Source organism: Ovis aries, chromosome 11 (genome assembly GCF_016772045.2).
Source record: "Ovis aries strain OAR_USU_Benz2616 breed Rambouillet chromosome 11, ARS-UI_Ramb_v3.0, whole genome shotgun sequence".
NCBI lineage: Eukaryota > Metazoa > Chordata > Mammalia > Artiodactyla > Bovidae > Ovis > Ovis aries.
The window spans coordinates 61,697,519-61,722,925 of record NC_056064.1 but is presented as its reverse complement, the minus strand read 5'-3'; the positions used below and the strand labels follow the sequence as shown (position 1 = coordinate 61,722,925).

Genomic DNA, 25,407 nt, shown 5'->3' with positions numbered 1-25,407 from the left:
TATTAAGGAAGCTAAGAAAATACTACTTTCAAGCAAATACACAACTGAATTTATTTTGCATCAGATGACATGAATATGTTGAACAGCTTTCAGTCGAATCAATGACAGTTTAAATCACTTTTAAGAAGGAGATAGAAGTTTGAATGTTTATAAGGCATATGTTCTTTGTAACTTAGAGCATGATTTGCTTCAGTCCCAGTTGGCTTTGATGCGCCCAGGAGCAGCGGCAGGTTGGAGCGGTAGGCTGCTGTGTCTGTGGGCTCAGCACACAGCGTTTGGGGTTCTTGCCTGGGTGCCAGTCTTTCGCTCTGTAGAAAAAAAGGTGAACTATCTGTCTCCTCAGTGAAGAAGCAAGCAAACTATTACAGCATGCAGTGCAATAAGGGACTTGGTGTAGAAATCTAGGCGGTTCCCTGGGCCTCGAGGGGAGTGTCGTTCTGCCCCTGCAAGAGGTGGAGAGACTGGTTGGTTCCTAAAGGAGGCGTGACTTGAACTGAGACTGATTTGAGCAGATAGTATTTCAGCAGGGGAGGAGGGCACTCCAGGTGGATAGGTGGGTGCATCTGGGCAAGAGGATCAAAGGACGTGGATTTATAGATAGGTTGGTTTGTTTACGAGTTGAAACACATGGACGTGGCTGAAGATACGGCCAGAAAGCAGTCAGATCTGAGGAGCCTTTGGGTCTCTCTGTCTTGTGGGAGGGGAACAGGGAGTTACGTCTGAGGGTCGCGGCGCAGCATCTGCAGGGGAAAGGGCCTCTGCAGAGCAGCGGCGGGCACCCCGCAGGAGAGCTGTGGAGGCCGGCACGGTGTGCACGCTGTCTGCGGGCGCGCGGCTGCGGCGGGGCGTGGAAAAGAGGGAGGCAGAGAGATTTTAGGGGAGAGCACGGAAGACTGCAGGAAGATGCGATGATCTGTTAACTGGTGCACTTTGCTTTTTACCAGCAGACTCTTACGTGGCAGCTAGAATTGGTTTAATTATGTTTTCGTCCTTTTTGACAGTTCAGACCCTGGTCCGTGAAGGCCAGGTTATCCGAGAGACCAAAGACAACCAGATTGCGGAGTTGAAAAAGCTCTGTGAGCAGAGCGCAGAGTCTCTGAATAACGACTGGGAGAAAAAGGTGAGCTACAAAAGATGAAAGAGTGACGGAGAAATAGAAAGGCTTACACTCTGACGTAACCCACTTAGTTATAAAATAATGGTGTCCACAAAACGTAAAGAAGAGTTTGAAAAAAATAACAGTGTTCTAGACTACCTAGAGATAGCTGTCGTGTTTTGGTATACTTTTTCTGGAAGTCTAATGGTTTATAAGCTAGTTTTCATTTAGAAAAGTTACTTTTAACAATTCTTGGCTTTAATTAAGGCTCTGAAGTTTTGTCAGAGCTAATAGACTTTAAGCAGAATTCATAGGGATATAATAGCAGGATAATTTGGGGGAGTTAAATTGTTCAAATTTTGGATGTAAGCCCCTGGATCCCTTCTTTTCTGAAATCTCAAGATGACACAATAGTTGTAGTATAAACTTGTTTTTGGTGCACACAAAATCAGCTGTGGATGGATTATTCTTGAAGGAGCATTTAATTAATAAAAACATTTTCATTAAATTTAGCAGGGCCAAGAGTAATGTAAAAAATACTTATAATGTTTCATAAAAGTCTTACCTAGTCACACATAGTAGCTACTTTTGGGCTTCCCTGTGGCTCAGCAAAGAAGAAGCTGCCTGCAGTGCAGGAGATGGGGGCTCAATCCCTGGGTGGGGAAGATCCGCTCGAGGAGGGCATGGCAGCCCGCTCCGCTGTTCCTGCCTGGAGAGTCCCGTGGACAGAGGAGCCTGCGGGCTGCAGCCCGTGGGGTCGTGGGGGCGGACAGGACTGAGCACGCGCAGGCACTCAGTGCTTTCGCTCAGGAGCTCTTCGCCATTGGCTGAAATTGCAGAATGTACTCACAAGAAGTGAAACACGGTGCTTGTCTTGAGTAAGTCGGCCTTGAAGGTCTTCGGTGAACTCCTCCCGCTGACCGTCTCCCAGTGGGTCGAGTTCGAGCGTTTTCCTGGGCCCCGCGGGGTGGTTGGAGTGGGTGCTGGGCGGCTGTGTCCTGGGGCCGTGGCTCCGGGGCCGTGTGAGGAGGGCCCCTGTCCAGAGGGCAGACGGCGCTCTTCTAGGGTCGTGTCCGTTTATGCGCCTCCACCTCTTCTGTACAGTTGGCGTGGCTTTGGTACACATTTCATTGTTTAACACCTCACTCAAGACACCGTCCTCTCAAAACCAGGCCAGCAGTGATTGGAAAACACTCCAAAGTGTCCGTAAAACGATATAAACTGTAACTTATTTTAACTTGATTAAATGTATCTATAAATGCCAGACTCTGGAATGACTATTCCTAGTAATTCTGGGCTCCATCAGGCTTCAGATCTGTGAGCCTGGGCTGGGTGCAGAGGACAGGGGCTAGATTCCGCATTCCCACCCGCGAAGACGGGTGGGCATCAGGAACCAGAGTCCGGATTCCCCGGCTATGAAGACTGGTAGACAGATGCCCACGAGGCTTGCTGCCTGGGTTTTCCACTTCCTTAGAGGCTGCTCATTGAGGACTGGTTTCCTCAGCTCAGCTGCGTCCATATTTCAGCATTTCACCCGCTTGAGCATGTGTACACAGTCTCCACTAAGACGGCCAGTGTGCACAGACACGGAGTACGCAGTTCTCCCGAGAGCCTGCTTTGGTTTACACAAGCCACCTTGTGTCTTCTTAGTGTCCTTTACGGAGTGGATAAAAATAGTTTCTTGTTGGGAGTCAGGGTGAAGGGTAACCATTTTGGACATTACTCTTGTGCAAGATTTCGTGCAAATAAGATGAAAATGCTGAGAGGTAGCAATCCTAGTTGATACAATATTGTAAATGCCTTTGTTTTCTGGTGTCGGGCTGGTCCTGCTGCTGCTTACCTGATGCATTCTGTTATCGGATTTATTTACTGTTTCTGCCTGAGGTGGATAATTCCCTTTAATATTTGTTTATCCAGTAAAATTTTCAGTTGAGGGAAGTAAACAAAAAGTTGTTTCTTAATCATGCTCTTTACATGAATCTTCACTTCGAATATTTTTTATCTTTTGTTGTTCAGGTCACCATATAAATAGAGAAATGCAGGAAACCTTTTTTTCTTAATTACGAAATAGTCCATTCTATAACAGTGGTGAAAGAGTCAATTCTTTCCCTCTGCAGCTCCACACCGCTGTAGCAGAAATGGAAAAGGAAAAGTTTGAACTTCAGAAGCGACACACTGAAAATATTCAAGAACTGCTCGAGGACACAAACGTGCGGCTGAACAAAATGGAGGGTGAATACGCGGCGCAGATGCAGTCCACGGTGCGTCTGCTTCCCGTCTGGTCTCTGTGAGCTGTCCTCTTCATCCCCCTGTCCTCATGCATCCCTGCTTCCAGAGCAGGCAGAGCGTGGCAAGGGTGTTGTGGAGTTAAAACCCCTCGCCTCCCCTCCCGACTCAGGCTCGCACGTGGCAGTGTGTGGCCTCTTCCAGTGGCTGAGGGATTTCCCTTGGGATCGATTGCTGTCAGTTTTTCTCTTTTTTTACCCCTGCAAACATTTATAAAGCTTTCTTCTTGTTGTTTTTTTTTCTTCCCCACTGACTTTCAGCCTGGAGATAGTTTCTTTACTTTTTTACTTTCTGTTTTATTTATTTGTTTCAGCCTTTTTAGGAAGACATGGTTGTTTTCTGGAAATGTGTAATGCCCGTGGGAAGACAGTCAGATCAGGAGGTGGAGCGGTGTGGTGGTAATGCCTGTGGGAAGACCCTCAGATCAGGAGTTGGAGCAGTGTGGCCGTAATTCTTCTGTGAAGACAGTCAGATCAGGAGGTGGAGCAGTGTGGCTGTAATGCCTGTTTGAAGACAGGTCAGGAGGTGGAACAGTGTAGCTGTAATTCTTCTGTGAGGACAGTCAGATCGGGAGGTGGAGCAGTGTGGCTGTAATGCCCGTTTGAAGACAGTCAGGTCAGGACGTGGAGCAATGTGGCTGTAATGCTCGTGTGAAGAATGCTCGTGTGAAGAATGCTCGTGTGAGGACACTCAGGTCAGGAGGTGGAGCAGTGTGACCAGCGGAAGGCAGACTTTCTCAGTTGCTCTGTCTTGATGAGGGACCAGGCACAGATGCCCTGTGGGTGACCCCAGAGTCCTTTTCCTGAGGACTCAGAGGGGCACCACCAGAGCACACAACAGGTGGCCAGGCACATCCTTCTAGGGAGTTTGGAGGGCCCCAGAGCCCCTCTCTGGGTCTCTGCTGGCAGAGGGTGGGTCTTCTGCCCTTCAGAGGCTCAGCTGCCTTCCTGAAATACAGAAGCCTGGGGAAGGTGGGCTGAAGGGCACCTGGACCTGGGGCCTCACATCTGAGGCAGGTGCCCCTCATCCTCCTTGTTCCTGATACATGATCTGACCTCGTGGCATAGAGACCCTGAATCCTTAGCACGAGCAGGGTCCCCTGGCCACTCAGCCCCCTCCGTCAGCTGGCTTGTCCAGAGTGCCTCCTTGGATTTAAAGCTGTGGAGTTTGAGCCAGAATCTGTTACCTAGGCATGTCTTGGAGACCCCAGACTAGCTGAAGGACCCGTTTCAGAGGGCGGAAGGAATGGGACGCAGCGTCCACAGTGATGCGGAGCTGGGCTGTAGGTCTCAGGCTCCCGTTCCAGGTCCTTAACAGCTCGAGTGCCGTGCCGGCTCATACAGTGTTCAGGGTCCTCATCCATCAGGCAGGGTAACAGCAGGAGTGAAGTGTGTGTATGTTGCTGGGAATATTAAATACCTTAATATACATAGACTAGGTTATGTGATAAGTGCCCAATAGATAGTTGTGACATACAAGAACAATAATCAGGAGACCTATATACACAAGGAGGTGCTCAGCTCAGGAAGTTAGTGGGTACTTGCTTGAAGACAGCAGGTTGAGCGCGATGTGGACCTCCATCCCCTCCCACAGACACAGCCATGACCAGCAAAGGGGAGAGGAGAGCGGTGACAGTCTGGGGTTGGGCCAGGTGAGGGGTGGGCTGACCCCGAGCCAGCCGGGTCAAGAAAGCAGAACCCTGAGTCCGCTTGGAAGGAACCTAAGCAGCAAACGGTTCCACGTGGATCTTCCAGGGCCCGGGGCCTGTCCCGCCGTCACCTCTGGAGGAGGGGATGCCGGTGGGGCTTCAGCAGGTAGAGTGCTGGACAGTTCAGGAACCAACTAGATGTGGAATTGGGGTGAAGAATATAGTGGGTTCATTATACGACTCCTCCTCCTTTTGCGTATGTTTGAAATGTCCCATAACAAAACTTCTAAAACTTTATAGTATTTGGCTGTGCCACGCCTTTAGATTGCAGGATCCTTATTTGCAGCATGTAGGGTCTATTTCCCTGACCAGGAATCAAGCTCGGGCCCCCGCTCTGGGAGGCAGAGTCCTAACTGCTGGTTCACCAGCGAGTTCCTCTAGCCTTGGTCGTAACATCTGACCATTTTAGAATATTTCCAAATGATAATACTGGATATGAAAAATAATGATTGAAATAAAAGTATAATAGATTCAATTAGAAACAGCACAGCAAATACAGCAGGAGGACATCTGCTAAGAAATTAAATAAGCGCAAGATCAGGGAAGAAAACGCCCACTTCCGCTTCACTGACTGTGCCAAAGCCTGTGCCTGTGGGGGTCACGATAAACTGCGGAAAATTCTTCAAGAGATGGGAATACCAGACCACCGGACCTGCCTCTTGAGAAACCTATATGCAGGTCAGGAAGCAACAGTTAGAACTGGACATGGAACAACAGACTGGTTCCAAATAGGAAAAGGAGTACGTCGAGGCTGTATACTGTCACCCTGCTTATTTAACTTCTGTGCAGAGTACATCATGAGAAACGCTGGACTGGAAGAAACACAAGCTGGAACCAAGATTGCTGGGAGAAATATCAATCACCTCAGATATGCAGATGACACCACCCTTATGGCAGAAAGTGAAGAGGAACTAAAAAGGCTCTTGATGAAAGGAAAGAGGAGAGTCAAAAAGTTGGCTTAAAGCTCACCATTCAGAAAATGAAGATCATGGCATCTGGTCCTATCACTTCACGACAAATAGATGGGGAAACAGTGGAAACAGTGTCAGACTTTATTTTTTGGGCTCCAAAATCACTGTAGATGGTGACTCCAGCCATGAAATTAAAAGACACTTACTCCTTGGAAGGAAAGTTATGACCAACCTAGACAGCATATTAAAAACCAGAGTCATTACTTTGCCAACAAAGGTCCGTCTAGTCAAGGCTGTGGTTTTTCCTGTGATCATGTATGGATGTGAGAGTTGGACTGTGAAGAAAGCTCAGCACCAAAGAATTGATGCTTTTGAACTGTGGTGTTGGAGAAGACTCTTGAGAGTCCCTTGGACTGCAAGGAGATCCAACCAGTCCATTCTAAAGGAGATCAGTCCTGGGTGTTCATTCGAAGGACTGATATTAAAGTTGAAACTCCAATACTTCGGTCACCTGATGCAGAGAGCTGACTCATTTGAAAAGACGCTGATGCTGGGAGAGATTGGGGGCAGGAGGAGAAGTGGGGGACAGAGGATGAGATGGCTGGATGGCATCACTGACTTGATGGACATGAGTTTGGGTAAACTCCGGGAGTTGGTGATAGACAGGGAGGTCAGGCGTGCTGCGACTCATGGGGTCGCAAAGAGTCGGACACGACTGAGCGACTGAACTGAAGATCAGAATTGGAGAAGGAAATGGCAACCCACTCCAGTATTCTTGCCTGGAAAATCCAATGGGTGGAGGAGCCTGGTTAGCTGCCGTCTCTGCATTGGAGAAGGAAATGGCAACCCACTCCAGTATTCTTGCCTGGAGAATCCCAGGGACAGAGGAGCCTGGTAGGTTCCTAGTCCACACGGTCGCAAGAATCAGACACAACTTAGCGACTGAAACACAACCAGCAACACCGAGATCAGAATGGAAAAGTGTCCTGGGCGCAGAGGCTGGGAAGAAAATACTGGAGACGGAGACACAGGAGGAGGCCAAGAAGCAGGAGGGACAGGCCTTTTTGAAGAAATAATGTAAATTAATTTCTTGGAATTAAAGAAAAATGAAAAACACAAAGGGCTCAAATAATACCCCAAATACTCACATTGGCCACACTGGAGTGACACTTAACACATGAAAATCAAGAATGCTTGCTGAAGCTTGACACCGCCTGAGCCTTCACTGGGCGCCATCTCTGGGCCGCGCTCTCCCGCGCGTGCGCCTCCTGGTGCTGCCCCGCGTCTTCCGGAATCTCAGGCAGAAGCAACAGCCAGTGCAGAAATCCCAAAGCTGGGGCCCGCCAGCCGAGTTCAGCGCAGAGCAGACGGCGGCAGGGACGGACGGGGCCCTGTGAGCAGAGAGCAGCGAGGAAGGAGACTGTGTCAGGGCACAGACCAGGGGAAACCTTGTGATTGATGCTTTAAAAAAAGAAAAAACAGCTTGATCGGTGTATGATTATAATTAGTATATTGTAAGGTTTGCCTGTTCTAAAGCGTGCAGCTCCCTGAACGGTTGGCATCTTGTTGCATTTGAGCTGGATTGAGCACATCAGAGTCGCTGCATCGGTGTATGATTATAATTAGTATATTGTAAGGTTTGCCTGTTCTAAAGCGTGCAGCTCCCTAAACGGTTGGCATCTTGTTGCATTTGAGCTGGATTGAGCACATCAGAGTCGCTGCATCTGAGCGTCATTCCTAACGTGTCTGTCTGGCTCTGTGCAGAGAACAACCCATGGGCTCCGAGGACGGATGTGGGGGCTGGGGACCCAGGGCCGAGGGTGCGGTTGCGGGGGGCAGGCGGCTGGGCCTGGGGTCTGAGGAGGGCAAGCACTGCCGCTGCGGGGGCTGCTCCCTGGTGGGGCTGGGACGCCCAACGTGGACCAGCTCTCCTTGGCAAGATCAGGGTTTGTTTTCTGGAGAATCAGCACAAGGGTGATATTCAAGGCCCTGAACAAAAGCCAAATTTGTATTTGAAATACATTTTTGTCATCTCAGCCTCCTAAATTTTCACGAATGCGAATATATTAAGCGGTTGTAGGGTTGGAACTTGTGAAACATATTACTCGCTTACAATGTGCACTGCACTGTTATTTTTCATCAGTTCGGCAACAGTGAGAGAGCAATAGCTTTGACATTGGAATTTTTATCAATTCGAGGTGTAAACTAAAGTCATACTTTGGGGCCAAGAGGCTACTGCTAGAGAAACTGCTTTCTATTTTTAATGAAAGTTGAATTTAAAAATTAGCATTCAGACCTTGTCATCAGGTAACAGTAAAATATAGAGAAGAATGGACAGGGTCTGTCAGCACAGTTGAATTTAAGAGTCGTCAACTCTAGACAGACCTTGCTGAGCCGCTCCTGAGTTAATAATTAAACAAGGAAGAGTTCAAGGCACGGCTTAAGATGAAAGACGAGGCTGTCACTGAGAATTAGTTCCTGTGTTTTATTCTTTCAAGCTCTCTTCTTTTTTTAATTGGGTCTTTTTTTTTTTCCCCTGTTCCATTTTTTTGTAAGCAGGCATTTGTACAGATGATTAGACCTGTGTCTTTTGGTATTGGCAGGGGTCTCCTTGCATGAAACTAACAATTAAACATGGAAACCCTGGATTTTTAGAGCTATGTGTTAGAACTTATAAATATAAAAATGATAGCAGTGTCCTTAGATGCTTGGGGAGGTGGCAGCTGTAAAGTGTAGGGCTCTCTTCATATCAGGGGTTTAGACACACAGTCTGTGAGTGGCTTTATTGAAATTTTAGGCTTTCTTAGCGGAATTCTTTGCCCCTCTCTTTAGCACGGATGCCACTAGCAATCTTGTGAAGTTTATGCATCCCTCTCAGAATAGTATTTGACAATTTAATAAAATTATATAAGATGACAAAGAAATTATAGTTACAGTCATCAAAATATTAATAAATCAGAGTCATGATAAAGTAATACATATGCTTTCAAATGAATGAAAAATATCATAACTGAGCAGTGGGCCTAATAAATGTTGTAACTTATGAATAATGATGAGGCTAAACAATATTAGAAAGCTGAGCGCTGAAGAATTGATGCTTTTGGGCTGTGATGCTGGAGAAGACTCTTGAGAGTCCCTTAGACTGCCAGGAGATCAAACCAGTCCATCCTAAAGGAAGTCAGTGCTGAATATTCACGGGAAGGACTGATGCCGAAGCTGAAACTCCAGTACTTTGCCACCTGATGTGAAGAACTGACTCACTGGAAAAGACCCTGATGCCGGGAAAGACTGAAGGTGGAAGGAGAAGGGGACGACCGAGGATGGGAGGATTGGGTGGGGTCACTGACTAATGGACATGAGTTTGAGCAAGCTCCGGGAGTTGGTGGAGGACAGGGAAGCCTGGCGTGCTGCAGTCCGTGGCGTTGCAGAGTCAGACACGACTGAGCGACTGACCTGACTGAAACAATATTAGGGATCATGCCACACTATGATGGCCTATAAACTGTCTGCGAGTTCCGTTGCTCACAGGCATTGCTAATACTTCACTGGTGCTTGACTGCACTCATTGTTGAAGGGAAATGCTGAAGGTCAGTCAGGGGACTGGAAACAGAGATGAGCTGTGTTTTTCCATTCCAAGCCCCTGACACTCCAAGTTCTATTCATGGACCTGAATCGAGCTGAAGAGTATCAGAGGCCTTAGGCACGGGAAGCTTTGTGTTAACCCCTTACAGGTAACCACCACCGTTCGCGGCGAGCGTGAATCAGAGCAGCTCGTCACTCTCCAGCATGGCTGGGGTCCCTCGTTTCATAGTTGCCACCAGCATTTCTCCTCCAGCATCACAGTGTTAAAGAAGATCCTGAACAGCGTCAGTTGATTATTTTGAATAGGACTGCCATTCAAACAGATAGATTTTATATTTTATAGGCTTTAGGTTTACAGGGAGTTTGAGGGGACGGTAGTGTTCCCGTGTGCCCCACACCCCGCTCTCCCTTTCTGACATCTTGCGTCATTCTGGTGCACTTGTTACAGGCAGAAATGAGCAGGACGCCTTCAGAAGCCGGAGTCCCCAGCTGGCTCCGTTCTCCTTCACTGTTCCCTGGTGTCCTCCTCCTTCTCCAGGACCTCTTCCAGATGCCACGCTGTTTCCTCCTTGGGCTCCTTTGGGCTGTGACCGTGTCTCAGATGCCCCTTCTCTCTCATGACCTCGGCACTTGCGAGGAGGCCTGGTCAGGAATGCTGCAGGGCGCCCCGCCTCCTGCTCTTGTCGTGAGAAGATGGGGTTATGGGCTGACGCGGTAGGTCATGGAAGTAGAGTGCTGCTCTCCGTATCACATCAGGGGCACTCGCTACCCGTGGCCACCCCGTGGACGCTAGCCCTGGCCGCCTGGCTGCAGTGGTGTGTGCTGGGTTCTGCCCTGGCCGCGGGTGGGTGTTGGGTTCCGCCCTGGCCGCCTGGCTGCGGGTGTGTCCTGGGTTCTCCCCGTGAAGCCGTCCTCCAGCCTTCCCTCACTGCTCTTGGGAAGACAGTTCCCGTGAGGAGCCTGTGCGTGAGGGGTGCGGGGTGTGCTCTCTGTACTCAAGGGAGGGGAGTCTGTGAATTATTGGGATGTCTGTCTCGTCTCCCTCATTTGTTAATTTATTGAACAACTTACTTTTATTTATTTATTTATTTGTTTGTTTTTATTTTATTTATTTATTTTTTTAATTACTTTATTTTATTTTACAATACTGTATTGGTTTTGCCATACATTGACATGAATCCACCACGGGTGTACATGCGTTCCCAAACATGAACCCCCCTCCCACCTCCCCTCCCCATAACATCTCTCTGGGTGAACAACTTACTTTTATCAGTGTGGATATTGTTTATGTTCTGGGTTATAATCCCGTCTTCCTTCATTTTGCCACCTAAGTTGCTCGAGCTTCAGCCACTGGGAGATTCTCCAGGAGGCCCTGGGGCTCCCCTGGCCTCCCGTGCAATGTGGAGGACGCGGAGAGCGGTGTGAGAGCCCGGAGTCCACTTTCTGGGGGCAGAGCGGTGTGAGAGCCCGGGGTCCGCTTTCCGGGGGTGCTCGTGACTGCGGGCTGTTGCTTCTTTCCTGACCTCTCACCAGAGTGTGTGTGTGCACACAGGCCTGTGTGTGCAGGCACATCGAGGAGCCTTCGTGTATGTGACCAACGGCATCTGTGTTAAGCGAAACACGTTCTCTTATGGGGTCTGCAGCTCTAACCCTTCACCACGTGGGTTAGTCTGGCCTCTGCTTGCCTGTAAATCCCCAGTCTGGCGGTGGGAGAGTGGCCCTCTCCGCTCGCCCGAAAGTTCCCAGTCTGGCGCTGGGAGCGTGGCCTCCACTTGTCCGTAAATCCCCAGTCTGCTGGTGAGAGCCTGGCCCTCTCCGCTCGCCCGTAAGTTCCCAGCCTGGCGCTGGGAGCGTGGCCTCCGCCCTCCTCCACTCCCTCTCTGCCTGCTCAGTCTCGGTCCGCAGGCGTGGGTGTCAGCAGGACCGTTGATCTGTGCCCCCACAGGACCACGCTTGCTGGCCAGAATGGGGCGCACGCGCGGCCCTTGTTGCCTCTGGCCTCAGGTGCCGTGAGTTCCAGACTCGCTCAGGTCCTCGCATTTCCTGCCACCCCTTCAAGGAGGTTTTCTACATATTTGTGATACAACGAGATTCTCTTCTCACAGCTTCTTCCTGGGATCCCTGAACTACTAAGTTGGTTTTGTAAGTTTGCATGAAGCTCACCCTTTGTGCTTTGGAATTCCGTGGGTTTTGACAGATGCATCGCCATGCCTATGCCCTCATGGTCTCACGCGAAGCATTTCCGCTGTCCTGACCTCTCGCGTGCCCCACCCTGGTTCCCCTGCCCGTCTCCCCGGGATCTCTGGCAGCCACCGATCGCCTTGACTGTCTGTAAAACATCGTTTTTTGCACAGTTTCTCTTCCAAAATGCCATATAATTGGAATCATACAGTATGTAGCCTTTTCAGACTGGCTTCTTTCATTAAAAATTAGGCACATATGGTTTCTTCATGTCTTTTCATGGCTTTACAGCTCATTTCTTTCTATTGCTGAATAATATTCAGTTATATGGATTAGCACTGTTTATCCATGTATCTGTCAAAGGACATCTTGGTTGCATCTGCTTTGGGCAGCTATAAGCGTTTGCTGTTACAGATGTTCACTTTCAAGTTTTTGCCTGGTCATAGTTTTCAAATCGCCTGTGACTCAGCATTTTCACTACAGAATGTCCAACCAAAAGAAACGGGTGAATACGTGCACCGTGAAACACGTGTGAAAATGTTCATAGCAGCGTCATTATTAATAACCGAACACTGAGAACAACAGTCAGTCAGTGAAATGGATCAATTATTTTAGGAGTATTCCACAGTGGAATACTGAATATACCACTGAAAGACTGCTATACCCCATGTCACGGATGACAACTCTCACAGACGTGATGTGCCTGACCCGAAAGGGTACATACTCTCTGAATTTATTTACAGAAAGTTCAGCAAAAGACAAGGCTTTTTTTGTGTGATAGCCATCAGAATAGTGGCTACCTGTCTGCAGAGGATGAGCAGTGCGGCACCCGAGCAGCCCTGTGGTCTCCTTTCTGCGGAGGATGAGCAGCGCGGCACCTGAGCAGCCCCCGCGCTTGAGTCCTGTCCTGGCTCGCGCGCAGCTTCCCTGGTGGCTCAGTGGTGAAGAACCTGCTTGCAGTGCAGGAGACACAGGTGTGACCCCTGGGTGCAGAGGGTCCCCTGGAGAAGGACATGGCAGCCCACTCCAGTGTTCTTGCCTGGGAAACCCCACAGACCTGGCAGGCTACACTCCGTAGGGTCGCAAGGGTTGGACGTGACTTAGTGACTGAAACATCACCAGCACTGGTTCATGGCTATTTCCAAGTGACAAGTTATCAGAACATATGTCTAAGATTTGTGCATTTTGTATATACGTTTCAAGAAGAATTTTTTTGAAATAAAATATGTTGCTCCTTTTGCCATGTGAGTTGAACTTCGGACTCTGTAAATAGTTGCTGATTATTCATGAGAAGCGCTGGGCTGGGAGAAGCACAAGCTGGAATCAAGATTGTGGGAGAAAGATCAATCACCTCAGATATGCAGATGACACCACCCTTATGGCAGAAACTGAAGAGGAGCTAAAAAGCCTCTTGATGAAAGTGAAAGAGGAGAGTGAAAAAGTTGGCATAAAGCTAAACATTCAGAAAATGAAGATCATGGCATCCGGTCCCATCACTTCATGGGAAATAGATGGGAAACAGTGGAAACAGTGTCAGACTTTATTTTTGGGGCTCCAAAATCACTGCAGATGGTGACTGCAGCCATGAAATTAAAAGACACTTACTCCTTGGAAGAAAAGTTATGACTAACCTAGATAGTATATTCAAAAGCAGAGACATTACTTTGCTGACTAAGGTCCGTCTAGTCAAGGCTATGGTTTTTCCTGTGGTCATGTATGGATGTGAGAGTTGGACTGTGAAAAGGCTGAGTGCCGAAGAATTGATGCTTTTGAACTGTGGTGTTGGAGAAGACTCATGAGAGTCCCTTGGACTGCAAGGAGATCCAACCAGTCCATTCTGAAGGAGATCAGCCCTGGGTGTTCTTTGGAAGGAATGATGCTAAAGCTGAAGCTCCAGTACTTTGGCCACCTCATGAGAAGAGTTGACTCATTGGAAAAGCCTCTGATGCTGGGAGGGATTTGGGGGCAGGAGGAGAAGGGGACGACCGAGGATGAGATGGCTGGATGGCATCACTGACTCGATGGACGTGAGTCTGCGTGAACTCTGGGAGATGGTGATGAACAGGGAGGCCTGGCGAGCTGTGATTCATGGGGTCGCAAAGAGTCGGACACGACTGAGCGACTGAACTGAACTGAATCCTTTCTAATTTTTGACTCTGGAGGGTTTCACACAAAGTTTGTATGTAAAATTCTAACATTTCTTATTCTACCTATCGGTTATATAACTGAAAGCCCATCAGATATTCTATAATTTACAAGTACTTAAGTTGCTGAAAATAGCGCCGGCATTTCCTCCGGAAATAGCGTCCTTGCACAGCCCCCCGCTGAATGCCCCGCGCACCGCTGCTCGCGAGCGTCGGCCTCGGCCCCTGCTGCGCCGCGTTCCCTGCGCGCGGTGCTCTGCTGGGCGCTCTGGTCGCCTCTGCGCGAGTCTGCTTGGAGCTGCCGCGCCCCTTCTGTCTCCACAGCTACGGCTCAGGCCATTGTTGCCTCATTCCGGGTCCTTCCGGCGGCCTGCTGGTCGCTCCCCCCGCTCTCCTCTGGGTCCGTGTCCCACATGTGCAGGCTGTCTTGCTTCCCCGCGACCGAGACCTTGGATTGCTACCCTAATGCCCACTGTAACTTCTGTCTACAAGCCATGTCCGTTCACAAACTCCAGCCTCGTGTTCCGAGCGCCCCCTCTGAGGCCACAGTGTGGCAGGCGATTCTTTGTGCCCAAGGTAATCTGTCTGTTCCTCTCTGATTCTGTAGTTAAAAAGCCTGGAATCCCCCTTCCCCCCTGTTTGTTACAGTCTGAAAACTGTGGCTCGACATCAGCGTCTTTTTACCTACGCGACTTTGGGCCCCATTTTGAGGTTTCCACTCTTTTGTGTCCCCTCAGATCTTTGTATTCGTTTAAAAAAAATGGTTATTTTGGCCAAATGTGATTAAGGTATTTCATATACGTCTGTAGGGTTTCCCCGACATAAGTTTTAACTTTCTTTTTGTTTATTGATACTTTATGTTTGCTTTATTTTGTCTAATTGTTAAGAAAATGCTTTTAAAAATAGAGTAAATACAAATAGTCAAGTGAGTCAGTGTGATCATACATTTTGCTTCTTGAATCAGAGAGTTTGTTCCAGCGTAGGTAGAAGTATCCGTTCAGTAAATGCAGATCTTAATTCAGAAGCCATGTTTCCAGTTCGCGTGACGCTTGGCTGTACAGTAGGGACGTCCTTAATAGCACCCTTGCACCAGAAGCCTGACTCGATGGACGTGAATCTGCGTGAACTCCCGGAGTTGGTGATGGACGGGGAGGCCTGGCGTGCTGCGATTCACGGGGTCACAAAGAGTCGGACACGACTGAGCGACTGAACTGAACTGAACTGCACCAGAAACCAAGCAAGCTTCCCCAGCCAGGTGTCACGCAGGCGCTCAGCGTGGGGCTTCGTGTCGGAACCGTCCTGTCTTCATGTTGAACCTGCTCATCCTTCCCTCCTTTGCTCCTGCTGTTTCTCTCGTCCCCCTTTCCCGGGCTTTCCGGTTCGACTGGCTGCCCTCCCGTGTCTCCACCCCAAGTCGTCTCCTCGCCTCCGGTGCTTGTCTCCCCTTGGCGACTGTTCTGCTTGGCACAGCCCCGGGGCTCCCTGACCTTGTGCCGGCCTTCACAGACAGTGCCAACCCGCTTGTTTTGGCCCATTTTGGTCTATTTATTTATTATCTATCGCCTGTGCTAAACATATAGATTATTTGAATTAATTGCTAAGGGACTCTCAGGGTAAGTCAGTCTTTGACAATTTGATCTTTGTATGTTGGACTTGGCAACCCACTCGTGTTCTTGCCTGGGGAATCCCAGGGACGGGGGAGCCTGGTGGGCTGCCGTCTATGGGGTCGCACAGAGTCGGACACGACTGAAGCGACTTAGCAGTAGCAGCATGTTAGAATTAGGATGGACATTATACAGAAAATTTATTTCCAAAATCAGTTTGAGCCTGAGAAAATGAGTCGAATCATGTGGTAAAGGGAACGGTTCTAGGGCCTGTTTTCTGTAGACTTAGTATTTTTAGAGCTGTTTTATACACAGTAGAATTGAGGGGGAAGGTAGATTCCCACAAGCCCTGTCCCTTCTGCTGACAGGCAGAGCCCACCACCATGGACACCCCCACCAGAGTGCGCCCTCTCCCAGAGTCCATCTCTTAGGTCAGAGTTGAGTCTCGGTGTCATATGTGCTGTGGCCTTGGGCAAGGGCACCATGGCACGGACTGCCCTAACGTTCTGGTATTAGACATAGCATTGCCACTGCCCTGAAAATCCCGTCTCCACCTACGCGTCTTTCCCCTCGCCCAGCCCCCCGCAGTTGTCTCCCAAACAGCGTGTCACTGGAGCCGTGCGGTACGTAGGCCTTCCCAGTGGGTTTCTTCTGCTTATTAATATGCACGTAGGTCTCCTCTGCGCCTCTTCAAGGCCTGAGAGCTCATTTCCGCTTAGTGCTGAATACCGTCCCATCCTCTGCACACACTTCAGTTTATCCATTCACCTCCCGAAGGGTGTCTTCATTGCTTTTTGCCAGTTGTGAATACAAAGCTACTGTAAATTCTGTGTGCAGGTTTTCACATGGACACAAAATTTTAACTCATTTGGGCAAATACCAATCAGCATGATTCCTGGATTGGATGAAAAGAGTGTGCTTTCTGAGAACCTGCCAAACTGCCTTCCAGACGCTCCTTTGCGTTCCTGCCGGTAGTCAGTGGAGCTCCTGCTGCTCCAAACCCTCCTCAGCGTTTGCGTCATTGTTCCGATGGGTGCAGTCTCACTGGTGTTTAACCCGCATTTCCATGGTACATGGTGACGTGCGGTATGACAGCCTCTCCTACGCTTATGCATCAGCTGTTCATCTTCTCTGGTAGGGTGTCTAAGTCTTTAACCCATTTTTAAATTAGGTTTTTATTTTATTATTGTTGAGTTATAAGAGTCCTTTGTATATTTTGGATAACAGTCCTTCATCAGATGTGTCTTTTGCAAATACTGTTTCCCCATCTGTGGCTTATGTTCTGATTCTCTTAATACGTACTGTCTTTTGTGGAATAGAAAATTTTAATCGTAATAAAGTCCAGTTTGTCAATTATTTCTTTAATGCATTGTGCCATGGATATTGTATCTAAAAAGTCTTGCCAAACTTAAGACAATTTAGGTTTTCCCTGTGTGATTTCCTAGGATTTTTGTGGTTTTGCATTTTGCATTTAGGTCTGTGATCTCTTCTGAGTGAGTCTGTAAGATATGTGTCTAGATTCCTTTTTGTTTTTTGCGTCGGTTGTCCAGTTGTTCCAGGACCATGTGGTGAAGACACTGCCTTCGCTCCATTGCGCTGCTTTTGTCCCTTTGTCGGAAATCAGGCTGCGTTTATGGGGGGCTCTTTCTGGCCTCTCTGTTCTATTCCATTGATCTGGTTGTCTTTTCCTTTGGCAGGCCACAGTGCTTTGATTACTGTGTCTTGAAGTAGGCAGTGTCAGTCTTCCAACTTTGCTCTTCCCTTTCCATTTTTCAGGGTGTTTTGTGCCTTTGTCTCCATGTAAACTTTAAGAGCAGTTTATTCATATCCATGAAATATTTTTCTGGGATTTTAATTGATGTTGCATTAAATCCATGGATCAAGTTGCAAATAAGCAACATTGTATTACTGAGTCTTCCTATCCATGAACATGGGCTGTCTCTCCATTTATCTAGTTCTTTGATTTTTCTCATTCTTTCCTCAGAGGTTTGTAATTTACCACATGTAGCTCTTGTACATATTTTATCAGACTTTTTTGGGAGGGTGCTGATGACTGAGCGACTTCCCTTTCACTTCTCACTTTCATGCATTGGAGAAGGAAATGGCAACCCACTCCAGTGTTCTTGCCTGGGGAATCCCAGGGACGGGGGAGCCTGGCGGGCTGCCGTCTGTGGGGTCGCAGGGTCGGACATGACTGGGGCGACTCAGCAGCAGCAGCAGGGTAAGTGGTGAGCTTCCTGGGTCACGCTCGTGGTAAAGAACCCTCTTGCCCGCATGGTAGACGTAAGAGATGTGGGTTGAATCCCTGAGTCAGAAAGACCCCTGGAAAAGGAAGTGGCAGCCCACTCCAGTAATCTTGGCTAGAGAATCTCATGGACAGAGGAGCCCAGCGGGCTGTGGTCCATAGCGTTGCAGATAATTGGATATGAGTGAAGCGACTTAGCATGCATGCACTTAAGCTTATATCCCCGGATCAGAATGGTGCTGTTTCAGTGAACGAATTCCCACTCACTGAACGAATAAGAGGCTGAAAGTGTGCAAACACGAAGAAAGCGCTCCTTTTTTTTTTTTTTAATAATAGACAGTTAATTTAGAGGTTAGGTTGGTTTTTATTAGTATGGTTTATGGTACCTTTTTTTTTGTATTCTTATCTCTAATCCCTTGCATTTTTTTTCAGGTTACTTAATGATGCAGAATTGTTATAAAGTCAGAGGCATTCTTAACAATGAACCATTCTTTTAGAACCAGATGATCAAAGAACTGGAGTCCCGTGTCCAGCAGCTGACTGGAGAAGCGGAGAACAGTAATTTACAGAAACAGAAATTAATTCAAGAAAAACTGGAACTGGAGAGATGTTACCAGATAACATGTAATGAATTACAAGATGTAAAGGCAAGGTATTGTCTGAGGTCAGACAGCTCTCAGGTGTGGCTATAAAAAACTGACATTAACTCTGTAAGTTATCCAGTAAAATTAAAACCCTGTGCATTTAACCTGGGGAGGTTTCCAGTCTAATGCTGCTGTTTGTTAAATTTTTTAAGTACCATTGAACGTAAGAAGCATACTGTTTAAGAACACTCGATAAAAATGTGCTTACTTATTTGATGTATTGAAAGATAACGCATTTGGATTTGACTGGCTAAAAAATTCCGTTTTAGAGGTTGACTATAAATACACTGGAAGTGTATTTAATCCTCTGGTTGCTTTCAGGCGCAACACACTGCATAAAGAGAAAGACCATCTCATCAGTGATTATGAGCAAAACCTGAAACTGTTACAAACCAAGTATGATGCTGACATCAACCTTCTGAGAAAAGAACACGCGCTTTCTGCCTCTCAGGTACTGTAGGAGCGGGTAGCTGTAGCCAGCCAGAGCCGTCACTCCCTGCACTCAGCACAGAACCAGAAGTGCCCTGTGGACACTTACTGTCTGGCGTGTAAATGAGTCTCCTTTGCTTAATTTAATGATGACTGTCTAATGTAGAGCACAACACAAATCCTTAATACATTAAAATCTGCTGTAAATCAACCCTTTTAATTAAACTAATTACTAGAGTTCAGTTGTTTTAATAACATTTTTGAGTAACTCTGTACCTCATTCGGAGAAGGCAGTGGCACCCCACTCCAGTGTTCTTGCCTGGAGAATCCCAGGGACGGAGGAGCCTGGTGGGCTGCCGTGTGTGGGGTCACACAGAGTCGGGCACGACTGAAGCGACTTAGCAGCAGCAGCAGTAGCAGTACATTATTATTTGAGTAACTCAAATAACTCTATACATTGTTATGTTAATAATTAATCAATGGTATTGTTAATAATGTATAGAGTTAATATTTTGAATATAACAATAGTAATATTATTATTAATATTTTGAGATCTTGGTTATATGTTAGTTTTCTTGCACTCACACATATATAAACCTACACACCCTGTTTTGTGTCAGATAATTGAAATTTATGAAGAGAAAATCCTATAGCTGCAGTGCTAAAGTGGTCAATTACTTGATATTTCAAGAATTATTAGGTTGGTGCAAACATAATCATGGTTTCAGACTGAATTTTAAATTATTATAACGAGGCTCAAACACATCTTTATAGATCAAAATAGGAACCAAAAAGTGAAGTGAAGTCGCTCAGTCATGTCAGACTCTTTGCAACCCCATGGACTGTAGCCCACCAGGGTCCTCCATCCATGGTATTCTCCAGGCAAGAATACTGGAGTGGGTTGCCATTTCCTTCTCCAGGGGATCTTTCCGACCCAAGGATGGAACCCAGGTCTCCTGCATTGCAGGCAGATGCTTCAACCTCTGAGCCACCAGGGAAGCCCAGGAACCACTACAGTCAACACATTTTTCCCACTGAGAAATAAGTTTGTTTACTCTTATTAAAACCAATGCTTAAAATCTCTAAAATCAAAGCATAAAAACTTTAAAATCAAAGCATAAAAATCAATGCTTTGGGATTTGATGAACTCTTAGAAAGATTTTCTGCCTCCTGCTGGTTGTGGAAGCATTTTCCTTGCAGAAAGTTGTAAAGATGCTTGAAGAGGTGGTAGTCGGCTGGCGAGAGGTGAGGTGAAAACGGCGGATGAGGCAGGTGCTTTCAACTTTTGAAGCAGTGGTTGTGTGATGTGGAGTCAGGCATTGTCATGGAGAATTGGGCCCTTTCTGACCAATGCTGGCTGCAGGCATTGCAATTTTGGGGGCATCTCATCAACTTGCTGGGCATATTTCTCAGATGTAATGTTTCGCGGGGATTCAGGAAGCTGTAGTGGATGAAACCGGCAGCAGGCCACCAAACATGACTGTTTTTTAGTGCAAGTCTGGCTGTGGGAAGTGCTTCGGAGCTTCTTCTCTGTCCAGCCACTGAGCTGGTCATTGCCAGTTGTATTAAAATCCACTTTTAATCACACATCACAATCTGATTGAGAAATGGTTCATTGTTGTTGCATAGAATAAGAGAAGACACTTCAGAACCAAGACTGTTTTGACTTGTGGTCAGCTCACGGGGGCTCACTTACCGAGCTTTTCCACCTTTCCAGTTTGTTTCAAATGCCAATGACCAAAGAATGATCGGCCTTGAATTCTTGGGCAGCTTCTTGAGCAGTTGTAAGAGGATCAGCTTCGATGATGGCTCTCAATTGTCGTTGTCAACGTCCGATGACCAGCCACTGTGCTCTCTAATCTTCACGACTCTTGTTCCCTTTGTGAGATTTCCTGAGCCGCCGCTGCACTGTATGCCTTTCAGCAGCTCCCAGGCCAAATGTGGTGTTGATGGTGCGAGTTGTCTCTGCTGCTTGACGACTCATTTTGAACTCAAATAAGAAAATCATTCGAATTTGCTTTTTGTCTAACATCTTTTCTGTAGTTTAAAATAAATATAAAATAAACAGCAAGTAATAAGTCATTAGCAAAAAAAAAATCATCAAATGAAAAATGTGCATTAAAATGATGTATATAACATAACCATCACATTTATTTAGAATGTGTTCCAATATCAAATGACAAATTACACCAGTGCAGAAACTGCAATTACTTTTGTACCAACCTGATAACTATTCCAGTGAATTTGGTTTTTAAATGAACGTTTAAAAAGTTTTCTATTTCCTATTTTTATATCAGTATTATATTTTTATAACTTTAAATACTATGAATTTAATTTATATTTTCACTTAAAGGGTTTTTAAACTTAAATTTTTGTAAATTTCATATTTATAGACAAGTTTAATTCTAATTGAAACTTCAGGAAGAAAAAGGGAAATTTATTCAACTGGAAGTTTGTAGGATGATAGAAAAATCAAAATTTCACTTTTTATTATTTTCCTAAAATCTCTTTAGGCATCTGGTATGATTAAAGAGCTGGAACAGAACGTCTGTCAATTAAAGCAGCAATTACAGGAATCAGAACTTCAGAGGAAGCAGCAGCTCAAGGTGAGTCCTGTGCTTTGAAACAGAACAATGGCTGAAAGCCACCTGTCCTTTTCTGGGTGTGTATGTATAAGTGAGTGTCAGTTAAAAAGCTCAGAAATGCAGGTAACCATTTCTGATTCTTTTATTGCACTTATCATTTCTCATCTTATTTATTTTAACAAAAGTAAATGCTCATGTGATGAGTTAGGAAGAGCAGTTTTAATTTGGACAACCTACTCTTATGCGATTAGTTTGAAGAATGAACCTTGTTTAAATACACTTGTTTCAGAATGGCCTCCTCTTTCCATTACCGCCTGCCGTTCCCGGTAGTCTCTGTCTCTTCCTGTTTCTCTTCCACGCCTCTGGCTCGAGCATTGTCTGGTTTTGGCTGCGCCCGTGGGTGCAGGATCCCGGTTCCCTAACCAGAGGCGGACCCCATGCCACCTGCACGGGAAGCACGGCGTCCCAACCACCAGCCCGCCAGCGAATTCCCTCCTTCCCTCCTTTCAGACCCTCTCTCTCTTTTGGTCAAAAAGTACCAAACCCTGATTTGTGATACAACACATTATTTTCACATTGATTCATCCGATCATTTTTAAGTGGTCTCCTAATTCTGAGGATCAGAAAGTGTCTCTCTCACTGTAACATAAGTGCTTTTGAGAGTAGTAACATCTTCAGTTAATGGACATTTTATGGCCTCCGACAGAAAGCTATTCATGTCTCTGTTTGTGCTTTAGAAAACTGGACAGGTAGGGCTCACTTATTGGCAAAACTCAAATAAGTTTGTCATCAAAGAGACTGACTTGTTTCATTAGATTACCAATTTTATTGACCCGAGAAGAGATTTTAAGTATAATAAAGAAAAATATTTATTATTCACAGGATCAAGAAAATAAGTTTCAAATGGAGAGAAGTCACTTAAAACGCACCTTTGAAAAAAAGGTAATATGTTTTGTGGGAAGCTATAAGCCACTTATATACCGAATGAGACAATTAACAGTACATGCTAATTTCCATAAAGCCATGTGTTCTAGACTGTATTTCTAGGTTTATTTCGGTTAGCCAGTAATCAAATTTTGCTTCTTTATTTTTCATGTTTATGAACAGCTTCTTCAGTTTGATTCTTAATTACATTGACATTAAAATACCACTTCTATGTTTTATTTAATGAGTGAAGAGTATTATCATGTTCACCTCTCATAATAACCCTTTGAAATTATATTTTGTTTTTACCAGTTTACAAATATGATATAACTGATGGGAGTTATTTTTTTCTGTTGTATCACATGTGTAATAAAACTCTAAATAAATGATTAACCAAAGAATATAAACCCATGAAAGAATTGTCACTGCAACTGATTAGTAAAAAAAGTCAATTAGCCGTTATTTCGTGTGGCTCAGAGTAGTGACTGTTTCTGCTGAGGCGTGCTGGGGTCCTTGTTATCAGTGGTAACTGTATTCATGTCCACCCTGTTCACACCTTCAGTCGTAAAGGACAGTCTACAGGGTCTGTGACTTTCAAGCTTCCGTTTTGAATTTGTTGCTTGCCCTGTAACTATAGTTGTGATAGCAGAGATCTTGTTGCTGCTTTGTAATCATTTACAGTTCCAACATCCACCAAACTCATCCACTTGTAGATTACACACATAATGGAAAATGAGAGAAAGGCTACCCCCCAGCTGATGAGACAGATTGTGTGGCACGAACTTCTTACAACGCCCTGAAGCCACGTCTGATGTGCGTGTACCGTGCCCTCGGATGTTTGTTCAGCGCCTCCTGGAGAGCGGCCTCTCTGGGTCCTGGGTGGAGGCGGGTGAGGGGACAGGCCGCACAGCTTGCTCTCCAGGGGCCTGGGGTTTCTTGTGACGTGCATGGACCTAAGTATGTGCTCTTTAAAAGTGTAATAAGTTTTCCTATTGCTAAAAAAATTCCCCCCCCTGCAGTTTTAATACAACTCAATGCAAGATATTGAATATATTTCATGCCTACAAAATGATATCTGAGCAGGAGGGAGAAATACTGCTTTTCCTGAAATAAGGAATTTTTTTTTTTGGTTTCCATGTTAAAGTTTTGCAGCTTCATAAATATTAATATTTGACTTCCCCAAAGAAGACCATGTATTATTGTAAGCCTCACTGCCCACCATCTGAGGCATCCACATCTTTGGGTATACCTGTTAGTCCCTTGTTGGTACTGTGGGCGGGTAACTGGCTCCCTATCCGTCGAGGACCCCTCCCTGGCCTCCTGCTCTGTTACCCTGCTGGCAGCCCTCCTCCTGGGAGATGGCATCTGCACCCCTGTGGGCCCCGGGGCCCTGGTGCCCAGAGGAGGCCACCTGGTTCACAGTGTCCGGCTGGGGGTGGGGGTCACAGAGCTGGAAGACAGTCTCCTACCGCTGTTCTTTCTGGCCGTCCGGCCACCAAGTAAACTCGGGTTTTGGACCAGCCCCCTGCCTGGTGGACACACACAGGAAGCCGTGTTAAAGATCGAGTCCTCCCTGGCAGCCACCTCCCCATCCTAGTGGGCTTCACTTCAGGGAGCAGACCGCAGTCGCGAAGTTAGGCATCTTGGTGACCACAGGCTTTCCCTGTCTCTGAGCTATCAGGTGGCCTCACTTTTAAGTAACACTAACTAGTTCAGTTGAGTTCAGTCGCTCAGTCGTGTCCAACTCTTTGTGACCCCATGAACCGCAGCACACCAGGCCTCCCTGTCCATCACCAACTCCTGGCGTTCACCCAAACTCATGTCCATCGAGTCGGTGATGCCATCCAGCCATTTCATCCTCTGTCGTCCCCTTCTCCTTCTGCCCCCAAACCCTCCCAGCATCAGAGTCTTTTCCAATGAGTGTGTGTTTAAAATAACACCTTCTGTAAAGAAAAAGGAGCGTCTTTGTTCCCACAGCATACGTTCTAACAGTATTTGTATTGAAAGAAAATGTTGCTCAGCATGTTGGTTTTTGTTTTACACTTAATTCCATAATCTGCCCCTTCACATTGACATCTGTTCTTCTTTCTGTATTAAACCTGTGATCTCAGTCCTTGAAGGTCCGCTGCCTCGAGCCCCCTCAGGGAATACCTCCGAGGGCTGACACCAACCTCGCCTCGCTCTGGGCTCTGTACCCCGAGAGCAGAGAGCGGGGCACAGGGCGCTTGTTAGACGGTGCTACAGGTGTGCGCATTCCGTAACTGTCGCACAAACCCAAGTCCTGAGTACCTGTTCAGGAGGAGGAAATGCCACCTGAGTGACATCGTTTCCTCCTGCCGACAAAGAAGGCAGCGTGAGAGAGGCCAGCGAGCCTTGAGGGCGGAGGAGCATCAGGCGCCCTTGGTTTAAGCCCACACGCTGCGTCGGGGGAGCGGGTGAGGCGCGGGCGGCGCTGGCCTCCCCGCGGTCCGCGCGCCGCGCCCGGCCGTCCGCGCGGGCTTTCCCGCCGGCGAGGAGCGGCCCCTCTAGGCGCGCCTCTCGGCTCCCAAGCCGCTGGTCTGTCTGTCTACCTTCTGTCTGTCTGTCGGCCTACCTACCTTTCCATTGCACTAAAACACCGAGGGGAAAATGAAGGAGAATCATAATAGGAACAAGCCAAAGAACAAGGATTTTTGAGTTAAATAGGCTTCTGTCCAAATGAATAAATAGCTAAATAGAGGTATTTTTGAGGAGTATTGCTTCAGTGTCTGAAAAAGTTTGTGATTGTGTGTGTGACTGATTGTGTGGTTGTGTATGATTGTGTGTGTGGTTGTGTGTGTGACTGACTGTGTGGTTGTGTATGGTTGTGTGTGTGGTTGTGTGTGTGACTGGGTGTGTGATTGTGTGGTTCTGTATGAGTGTGTGGTTGTGTGTGTGACTGTGGTTGTGTGGTTGTGCGTGTGGTTGTGTGTGGTTGTGTGTGTGACTGTGTGACTGAGTGGTTCTGTATGATTGTGTGTGGTTGTGTGTGTGACTGTGTGGTTGTGTATGGTTGTGTGTGTGGTTGTGTGCAGTTGTGTATGTGTGGT

The 25,407-nt window shown here is 46.9% G+C and overlaps 1 protein-coding gene across 19 annotated transcripts in view; it reads left to right on the top strand.

The window, feature by feature from the left end:
- The window catches only part of CEP112 (centrosomal protein 112), a 313,262-nt gene that overhangs the window by 62,370 nt on the left and 225,485 nt on the right, over positions 1-25,407 (top strand). For 16 of the 19 annotated variants that reach the window (XM_027973977.3, XM_060395895.1, XM_042256535.2 and 13 more), the window contains 6 exons: positions 1,002-1,120; positions 3,214-3,357; positions 18,255-18,421; positions 18,723-18,852; positions 21,344-21,436; positions 22,298-22,357. In XM_027973977.3, coding sequence (XP_027829778.1) covers positions 1,002-1,120; positions 3,214-3,357; positions 18,255-18,421; positions 18,723-18,852; positions 21,344-21,436; positions 22,298-22,357 — 713 coding nt within the window. The remainder of the gene's footprint in view (positions 1-1,001; positions 1,121-3,213; positions 3,358-18,254; positions 18,422-18,722; positions 18,853-21,343; positions 21,437-22,297; positions 22,358-25,407) is intronic. The other 3 variants (XM_027973978.3, XM_060395898.1, XM_027973976.3) reach the window with 1 other exon arrangement.